At 40.9% G+C, this 10,223-nt stretch overlaps 1 protein-coding gene across 1 annotated transcript; it reads left to right on the forward strand.

Moving 5' to 3' along the window:
- LOC139710656 (sulfoquinovosidase-like) lies at positions 1-10,223 on the forward strand. Its single transcript, XM_071622579.1, has 5 exons — positions 1-117; positions 1,655-2,090; positions 3,325-3,510; positions 4,209-4,580; positions 6,778-10,223. The coding sequence occupies exons 2-5, from the start codon at positions 1,755-1,757 to the stop codon at positions 8,032-8,034; spliced, it is 2,151 nt and encodes a 716-aa protein (XP_071478680.1). The 5' UTR covers positions 1-117; positions 1,655-1,754; the 3' UTR covers positions 8,035-10,223.

Raw genomic sequence — 10,223 nt, forward strand, 5'->3', positions numbered from 1 at the left:
GGTATCGCGCGTTTATTCCGTTATAGGACTTCGTGAGCAGATGATCGTAATACACATAAGAAAGAGCAATATCGCCAACCACATTTCACAGGATTGGATCGGGAAGGATATAATTTGGTAAAGTTATTCACAATAAAGTATCAAAGTGAGCGGTTACTAGTCAGGCTACTGTACCTAGGTGATTAAAGGATTACTTGGTTATGAATTTCTATTGCTTGACACCAGAAAAATTGCATAGGGTCACCTTTTCGTTTCCTCTGTACTACAAATTTGATTCTGGTCATCATCTGAATGTGCTGATCAAATAAAGGATAGTCACTTGAAACCATTAATGCTGTCGTGTAGCCCATGAGGCCTGTTTGAATAAAACATTCCAGAGTAAAAATAAAACTTTGATATCAAATGCAAACCTGGAATCTTTATTCCAATTTACTCTTGGCATTCCTCTTTTAACTTGCATTCACCTGCAAATTTTTATCTTCCACTGTCTAATAGGTCTAATTATAGTTTGCTTGACTACAAATCAAATGTTCTATCTGCCAGTTACCTTCAGCATAATTAGCTTTTACATATGATAACATAGAAATGCTATTAGCCCACACATCTGTAAAGAGTCGAACCCCTTTGTCTACAGTGTTCCGTACCAGGTAATTGTCAACGTTTTTAAAAGCAGCATAAGTACACTTTATAGCAACACGGATGAAGACGTTGCTCAAAGGACAACATTCTGGGAGTCGTAAATGTTACAGTTTCAAGGGATACATAAATGTATGAATTACTTTTACAGTCAAACCTGTCTGTAGCGACCACCCAAGGGGAAAAAAAAGAGTGGCCGTTATAGACAGTTGGCCACTATATATAGGTTATCCAACTTTATGTACCTTGCCTACATGTACATGTATCATCGTAAGTACTTATTATGTATGCACACACATGTGTTTCATGCATTGGACAATGCTGGTTTATATCACCGGTTGCACAGTGGTATGTGTGCAGTCGTGAAGAAAGCTTAAACACTAGTGCATTATTATGATTGAATGAGTGATCAATGCAGTGGTGGCGATCACTGAACGTTGCCCATGAATGACTTGCACAGCTACACAAAGCAGAAAAACACGCTGAATTACTGGCACGGCTGTGGCTTCATCTGGTCTGTGGCCGCTATAGACAGGTTAAAATCTACCGTGGGAAACAAATTTGTGGCTGCTGGCCGCATTAGATAGGTGGCCGCTATATACAGGGTCTTTAACGGGTCAGGGCTTTTCTGTTGGGGAGATTTTCAGGGAATAATTTTCCTTCTCGAAATTGAATCACAATTTTTGTTGATGGACATACATTTTCAACAAAATGGTGTACAAGTTTATGTTACAATGAAAATGCTGTGCAAATGACATTTTGTATAGCAGTCATAACAAAATGCATTGCAAATTGCTATGCGATACCAGGAAAATTATTCCCTGATTTTTCAGTGGCCGCTATAGACAGGTGGTCGCTAAGGCAGGTTTGACTGTATACGGGATATATCAAGTGTATAGTCCAAAACCAGCCGTAGTGCACCATAGTTCTATTTACTACTCATGTCTCACAGGGAGTTAAGTGATACCAGCCATCCATAAGAGTTGGATCAAAGTTTTTTTTTCACTGGTTTATGCAGGCACAGGAATAACTGCCCCTCGTAGCCTGGTTCTGGAACTGGGAACTGTCATCCCTAGCAGCCTGTTTACAATTTCATCCAGCATAGCAACTGCTGTTTCATGATGATGAGGCTGTCCACAGCACTAGCCGTCGTCACAACTGCCACTGTGATTTTGACACTATCAGGACAGGCCGCTGCGTTTGTCTTCGATGGAAATGGTACGCACCTCACAGTGACTCTGAACGGAATTCTCCTCGTCCAGCATACCCCATCATCACCCTTCCTGTCTGTCGGTAAAGGATTGTCGTCCAGCAAGAGTCAGTTTGGCAACTACAGGATCCGGGACTACGTTGAAAGGAAGGTCCCCCTCCCCAGAGCCTCTGTCGCCGTATCGACAGTGGAGGAAAGTGGCACGACAACCAGGGTCACCCTAGATGATGGGTGTTCACTGACGGTAAGCCTAAAAAGGCAGGGTTGATGACTAGAAGCTCTGCTTTTGATGTGACCAAACACATTCCGTATTGGAATGGCTGTGAGCAGTAGCCATAAAGTTGGATTGAAGTGGTTGCCAAAACGCTTTCCCCTTGAGTCCTTGACTCTCTTTGTATCAGTTTTAATAAATTACAGTCTTTTTTCTGTTCTTCTTTTTTTTTTAAAGTCAAATGTATGTGAACTTCAGAAAAGTATTACAGATACAATTCTTTGTGGACACTTGTATTAAATTGGTTATTTTCGAGTGAGTAATTTTTTGCCTCGGCCGAGTAAGGTGAGTTTCAAGTATTCATAATTCCTCGGAATCAAGACGGCAACCACTGAAACATATGACAAATAAAAATATCTATGTGCTTTTATTTTTCATGCAAAAATTTCAACTTGCACTTTTACAGTATATTCTGTGGGTGTATTAAAAATTTTATGAAATCGGGGTTGTAATACAAGTTTGTGAAGGAATGAATTCACAATTGAGAAACAGCATTAGTATGAGAAAGAAGCACTGTCACTTTTTAAGAGAATATTTTATGGCAATTTCCTCTATATGGCATACAGCACAATTATGAGAGTAGTTGATTTTGCAGACCGTATTGATGAACTCGTGAGATTTGCAAAGATAAAAACATTGCAAAGTATACCGCATGTTTAGTATTCAACCTACAGTTGTAGCAGTGTTCTTAACTTCAAAGGGGAAAACAATAGATGTGTGTAAAAAGAAGAATTTATGTGGGTGCAAAGCGCATACGAGTACACAATGTTAATTGCATCTGTCATACAGAATGCATTTTGCTACCTTCTTATATGGTGAATATTAATGCCAAAGTGTTTGATCTTTCATGTTACTGAAATTTATCTAGCATACCAATGAAGACCAAAATTCTTGTAAAAATTGTGCCATACTATAAAACCGGAAATATTTGCGGGAATGAAACTTTCACAAATTTCGCAAGGAGCCAAGATTCACATTGTAAGTAAAATGCTTGTGAAAGGTTTTTGTGCTCACAATGAATGGAATGCCAGGAACACTTCATAAAAGTTTCATACCACGTCACGATATAGGCAGTAGGTTCTGATTGGCAAAAGTTTCCTACCACAAATGTTTCTGGTTTTACAGCACTCACAATTCAGGTTATGGTTGCTGGCACCACATATGACATTTTCAAACATATAATCTGTGCACATTAAAAACTTCTCAGGTCGCAATAGACTTTGTGGCAGCATCGGGCAAGCACTACATGCAGTTTGGTGAACTTCCGGAGGATGTGAACAGGGTGTGGCTTCGTCTCCATGCCGAGGAGGGAGAGCATGTGTACGGTGGAGGAGAGCAGTTCACCTACTTTGACATGAGGGGACATCTTTTCCCCCTGTGGGTCCAAGAGCAGGTACATAACTATACAGTTGTATACCTCATATGATGGGGAAAAGAAAGAGAAAAACAGGGCAAAATCTATTTGTTTTCGATAAAGTTTTGTGAATTTGTCCATCCCCCTTAGTAGAACACTGTCATGATATTTACCTTCACCAAAGTTGATGTTATAAAATGGCTGGAGGAGGATGCCATTTCCTTGAATGAGAGCCAGAAGGGCATTATTGCCATAAACTTTGTTCTCTGTTAGGAACTGGTGGTATAACAGACAGAAGATATTGGAGATCTTTTGGTACATCAGTGTGCATCGTGTGTGCCTTGCAATCAGATGGCTCCAGTTTGAAGCCCAGTTAGTCCAACTGAGCAATGTTGTGTGTAATCGTGTTGTCTAATTATACAGCAAGAGGTGAAAACCCTTTCCCTAGGATCAAATATAATATCTAGGTCAAGAGTGCAGGAGAATGACAACTAACACTCATAAAAAGATCTCACGTTGGTATTTGCAAAGAGCAGGGTGTTAACCAGGTGAAATAGCTTGCCCCACATGCTCACAGTAGAAAACAGAATAATGGAATGATGCTGACCCTTAAGTGGTTCCCCATGGTGACTGGCACTTGTCAGTAAATTATATCAACCTAGCATCACATTGTGCCATTTGAGAAAAAGACTGATCTCATATCTCCATGTTTAATTCTCACATATAATGCACCTTAGGGTGTTGGCAGAAACAAGAGTTCCCTCATCACGCTCCTCGCAAACAATCGCGACAATGGCGGTGGCGACTATTTCACCACGTACTGGGCCCAACCCACCTACCTATCCTCCAGGAGGTACTACGCTCACTTTACAACCAAGGACTACTCCGAGTTTGACTTCCAGGCAGCCACCTTCCACGAAGTCTACCTGTGGGGCACCTCGCCGGGGAGCGTACACTTCTTGACAGGGTCGTCGTATCTAGAGTTGATGGAGAAATTCACCGGTTACCAGGGACGACAGCCTTTGCTCCCTGATTGGGTGTACAATGGGGTTACTCTGGGATTGCAAGGCGGCACGGAGCGCATGCTGAAGTACTTGAAGTTGGCCCAGGTAGGAGATTTTGAGTGAGGTGGATTTATAACCAGATAATTTTTTTTTTGAATAATCAAGTCAAAAACGTGACATACAGTAGATTAAATGATGTGCAATTGAAATATGTTATGATGTCTTTGTATTTAGTTTAAATTTATTGTTCAAAGCTTATTCCTGATACTTTCTGTTTGAAATGTAAGAACATTTATGAATGCAACTTTTGTATAAGAAAAATAATCATCTGCATGGCTTTGAGAGGAAAGAGAAAATCTGAAAATCAAAGGTAGTACTAAGTGTTACAAAAAACATTTCCCACTTTTTGATACTGTTCCTTATGGGAACCTGGTATACCACGTTCCCGTGGCGTCGACTGATATACAGGAACCTGGACCTACCAGGTTCCCAAAATGTAGACAGTAGTGGCCTAAATTCATGTTAATTTGTGTTATGCTGCCCAGAAAAATGGCTTTGATAAAAAGCCTAGAGCTTCTTCTATCAATTCTATCTATTTTCTTCCTGTATGAAACTGCATGTATCGCAGTATCATTTGCCTTTTCTCCACGGTATTGTGCGCTTGCTTTGCTGTGAAACTCATATAAAGATGTACAAAACGATCTAGGGTGAGCTTGGTAGATATTTGATTTCGCTGACCCCATTCATGTGTGTCTTTTACATATAACAAAAGAGTTTGTGAGCTCATCAGCACACGCTCTATTCATACCTTGCGCCCGATCGATATTTTCATTGTTCGATGGCACATGTAGTTGACCATGGAAAGGGGTACATGTACCGCTTGACTGCTTTCACACAGGTGGAATACCAACCTGTCTGTTCTCTGTCGACCTGCAAAAAAGAATCTTGTCTGGGGGCATTGAAGGCGCTTTAAGAATTGCTGGAGGAAAGGGTTCATAGTTCAAAAACTTTATATCAGATAACACTGACATTGTTATGAGAAATAGCTGAATAGTGCACAATTTTATTGGGGATGTGCATGCATTTTACCCTTTACCATGAATTCAGACTAGTAGTGCCCAGGGCAATTCATCATGAATTATTAATAAAGCATTGATGTGCATTGGAGCAAGTCCGGAAGCCTAGTCAGCAGAGCTCTGAAAAGGTGGTATTTGTGGTATTCATGTCTATTGTTCAGGGTCACTGTATGCACACACTCACATACACATCATTGGTTCTTGTGTAAAATTCAGTTTTGTACAGAGGGTTCAAATTTGACCAAAATCTGGAACCTAATTTTGAAATTAATCACAGATTTAACGAAACTGATTTATGCTCTCATATTCAAATCACTTCCAACTAAATTGTACACTATTCAGCTATTACTCATATCAATGACAGTGTTATCTGTTGTATAGTTTTCGAAATATTAAGGATCAGAAGTGGGAAGTGTTTTTTTTTGTAACACTTATATTTGTGAAGATAACAGTAAAGTAGTCATTATGCGAAAAATAGCTTGATATTCATAAATAAAGTGAATTACACGTTTCTGGAAAGCTGAAGTCTCTAAGAATATGAATAATTAAGTTTCAGAGCTTGAAAAATGTTCCCTCAAAATTCCATCCTAGGCGGGGTACAAAGATTTTGACCATTATTTTTGTCAACTTTTTTTTTTTCAGAAATGGAACCTTTGATTTGTTTTCTACATCTGTGCTGAATTTCAAGTTTTTCCTATTGAAAATGGACTTTTAAAACCCTATATTGGATCGCACTCGTTAATTTCGGTTTCGTTGTCTTTGGGAAATGTGTGGTGTACCAAATTCAGCCCATGTTTGAACAATGGGTTATGTATTTCTTGACTGGCTTATCTAAATTTTAAAGAAAAGACAATATTCCATTTCAACTTTATGTAACCAGCTCAAACACAAAATGTAGGTCGTAAATTATATACTGTAAAAGTGGAAATTTTCGCGGTGTTCAAATTTTCGCGCATTTCGCGCAACCAGAAACAAGCGCGAAAATAAAAGCACGCGAATATTTTTGCTTGCCATATGTGCCTGTGCGTGATGTCTTGATTCCGCGGAATTAAAAACACGCGAAACTCTTCCGACCAGGCCAAGCGCGAAAAATTAGTCACGCGAAAATATCCACTTTTACAGTACTATGAATATGAACACTTCTGTCGACTGGAGAGGATAAATTGGTATAATTTGTCTTCCAGGGCAGTGAATGATATCCTTCTGTATCTATTTCATTCCAAAAGGACAATGATATCAAAGTAAGCAGCGTATGGATCCAGGACTGGGCTGGCCGGATCAAGACCTCCTTCGGCAGACGGATCTTTTGGAACTGGGAGTGGGATCCGAAGCATTACCCAAACCTGGACAAGGTGGTTGCTGACCTGGACCAACAAGGTGTCAAAGTCCTGGTGTATGCAAACCTCAATCTGAACCGGGAGGGCAATCTTTTCAAGGAAGCGGAAGGCCTAGGATACCTGATCCTTGACAAAAGTGGCAACACCTACATCCTCGATTACGGCGAGTTCTTCTGCGGCATTGTTGACATCACCAACCCAGCAGCTGCCCAGTGGTACAAGGACCGCATCATCAAGAAGAACATGATCGACCTTGGACTCGGAGGATGGATGGCAGACTTTGGGGAGTACCTCCCCACGGATGCAGTATTCCACAATGGCATGTCTGGATCAGACCTCCACAACATCTGGCCGACCCTCTGGGCACAGATCAATCGGGAGGGGGTGGAGGAGGCGGGTAAACTGGGAGAAATTTTGTACTGGATGAGGGCAGGCTTCAGCGGGGCACAGAAGTATGGCGTCATGACGTGGGCTGGCGATCAGTTTGTTGATTTCAGTCTCAGCGATGGGATTGCCTCAGTGATTCCGGCTGCCCTGTCTCTCGGAGTCTCTGGATTTGGTCTCTTCCACTTTGACATCGGCGGCTACACTTCGCTGTTTGGATACACCCGTACCCCAGAGCTGATCTTCCGCTACGGCGAGATGGCGGCATTCACATCCATGATGCGTACACATGAGGGCAACAGGCCTGATGAGAACCTGCAGATCTACTCCAACGACTGCACGCTGTCACAACTTGCTTACCATACAAAACTGTACCGTGGCCTGAATGCGTATCGAAGGACTGTCGTGCAGGAAAACACAAAACAAGGGATTCCCACTCAGAGGCCCCTCTTTGTGCACTATGAGAACGATCCAACATCCTACGGGATTCAGTACCAGTACCTCTTCGGGCGAGACCTCCTGGTGGCACCAGTCCATGAGGCGGGCAGGGAGACTTGGGATGTCTACCTCCCTCCTGATAACTGGGTCTTCCTGTGGGATGAAACTGTGACCTCCAAGGGGGGAGAAACCGTCACCGTCCCTTCACCCATAGGAAAGATCCCCGTCTTCTTCAGACAGGAGTCAGAGTGGGCAGCTTCCTTCCGTGCACTCAGGGATATTAAGTTAAAACAATGTCTTGTTGAAGGTAAGGATGAATTGTAATTGGGCTTAAAATTTCCCTGGAAATGCAAGAAAAAAGTAAAATTTGTGCCTTCACTAGAAATGGAAGCGAGAGGTCAAGTGCTATGTAATCATGCATTCAACTGTCTGTCCATCTGCACTCAATTCTGTTTTTGAGGTATCTGAATCACACTTGACATACTTTGGATTGGTGCAAATTCTAAAATCCCCCAAAATATCTTTGCAATCTTCTCTGCACACTTTGATCAGGTTGAATCCAGTGCCCATGTGATGTTGCCTCCCTGTTACAAATGTGTGTGCGCGCATGTGCCACAGAGCTATTAGTAGTATCAATTTGAGCACATGTTTGTATGCAGTAGTTTCTGTGCAAGCTTACCTTTGAATGGATCAGGCAGTACATTAATTTTCATGCAGGGAAATGTCAGATCAAATTCTTTCGTGTCTGTGAATTGGATGAAAACACATGTAAGCACTTGGGCAGCGCAAATGCAAGAACCCGCAATGAGCCACTCTGCACAAAAAAAAAAATAAAAAAAATAAATAAAGATCGCTGATTGATATTGGTGTTTACAGTATGTATGTGATTGCACAAGGATGGTTCAAAAGGCAAAATTCACACGTGGAGTGATGAATTATGAAGCATTTGATTTTCAGTAATATTTTTTTCTTTTTTGTATGATGTGGGGTATAGTGATTTACATATATAAAGATTTGGTGGTTGGTGATGGTGGTTAATCAAAGGTCACAGTCAATTTAAATTGAGATTCGATATGTGAATGAAGAACTCCAAAAACTACTTTAAAAGTAGTTGCGAAGGAGAAAGAAGAAAAGGAACAGATTAAAAGTAAAATTGATTCCGAGATAGCATCTGTCTTTCTGAAATTGCAAACTATGTGTTTCAAGTGTAAAATGTATATCATAGGTATTATGTGACTCATAATTGTGCAGTTACCATATAATTCGTGATTCGCTGTGATTTAGGGAATACTTGCCTGTAAGTACATAGTGACCCAAAAATATAACCTTTGACCATTACAATCACACCCTTGGACAAGATCTTTGACCCATGTTAGCTCCTCTTGATCAAGGTGTATAGATGTATGTGATGCAATGCTGGGGTACAGTAATGATGGGACCCTCTATGAGAACATTGTTGATGCTGAAGAGGCTACCCTGTGGGGAAATCAGACCTTATCACTGCTGTCGTTAAACAAACCCAAGTTAGTTATATTAATCCGTTGAGGACGAGTCCCAAGTATACTCGGGCAGGTGTATGTGGGAAATGCGTGTTGTAGCAAAATCCATGGACCTACTACACACATTGACCATGAACGGAGGTCTTTCTTTGATCCAATGTTCACCACCGCCACCTGATTACAATTGTATGTGCATCTTAATGAGTACATTCAGACGTTTGGACAATGACGATTGTGTAATCGTGCATCATCACTGACAAAAGAACCCGGTTTCCCTCATTTCGGTCCTATTTGGCTGAGGTACCTTTTCAGACTCAACTGCCTTTGAATAAACACCAATGATGGGGAGCACCGAACCTGAAACAAGGCCAGATTTTGCGTCACAAAATTGGTAATTACTGAAGCGGCCACTTGCGGCCATGCATGTAACATCCCTGAATGGCAAGACACGCATGTCGTCTACTGTTACTGTCCATGTTTACTCTAAAACAATGTGCAACAAATGGGGAAAAATAGATTACAAATCACAGTCAATCTGCTTAATTAGTTGCTTTTTCTTCTAAAGTACTTGCATTTCGCAAATGAAATTGCTTTAGCGATGATTTCGCAATATACACTACAACTGCACATGCATTTTTCTTGATTTAAGAGAGTTATTAGCTTCTGCGCACGTAGTTTTTAGATTTCTCAAAGCGCCGTCTTGTTTTTATCCAGGCTGGCTGTCGGTGGACAACACTGGATCAAAGAAGGAAAGCATGTTCAAAATGTTTTTGTGACGCTTTTGACAGAAACAGGTGCACGAATTAATTAACGAGCGATGAATGTCCATGCGTAGTAGGTCCATGCAAAATCAATCTGTCCTTAACGGGTTAAATATGTATTTACTGGTACTTATTAACAGAAGTTACCTGATTGAAAGAGAAGGTTGCAGTGAATTTGTAATGTAAGCTAATTGCAAAGACATTCTCAGGTGAACATGTTTATAATTGTTATGTTATGATGGTTACATATTCA

Source organism: Diadema antillarum, unplaced genomic scaffold, assembly GCF_040938485.1.
Source record: "Diadema antillarum isolate AM-2024a unplaced genomic scaffold, OU_Dant_1.0 seq00001551_RagTag, whole genome shotgun sequence".
Classification (NCBI taxonomy): domain Eukaryota; kingdom Metazoa; phylum Echinodermata; class Echinoidea; order Diadematoida; family Diadematidae; genus Diadema; species Diadema antillarum.

Bases quoted from the DNA above. Each gene is read 5' to 3' on its own strand.
- LOC139710656 (XM_071622579.1), top strand. From the start codon at position 1,755: ATGATGATGAGGCTGTCCACAGCACTAGCCGTCGTCACAACTGCCACT. The intron at 2,091-3,324 runs GTAAGCCTAAAA...AAAACTTCTCAG, and splicing joins ATGATGGGTGTTCACTGACG to GTCGCAATAGACTTTGTGGC. The intron at 4,581-6,777 runs GTAGGAGATTTT...TCATTCCAAAAG, and splicing joins AGTACTTGAAGTTGGCCCAG to GACAATGATATCAAAGTAAG.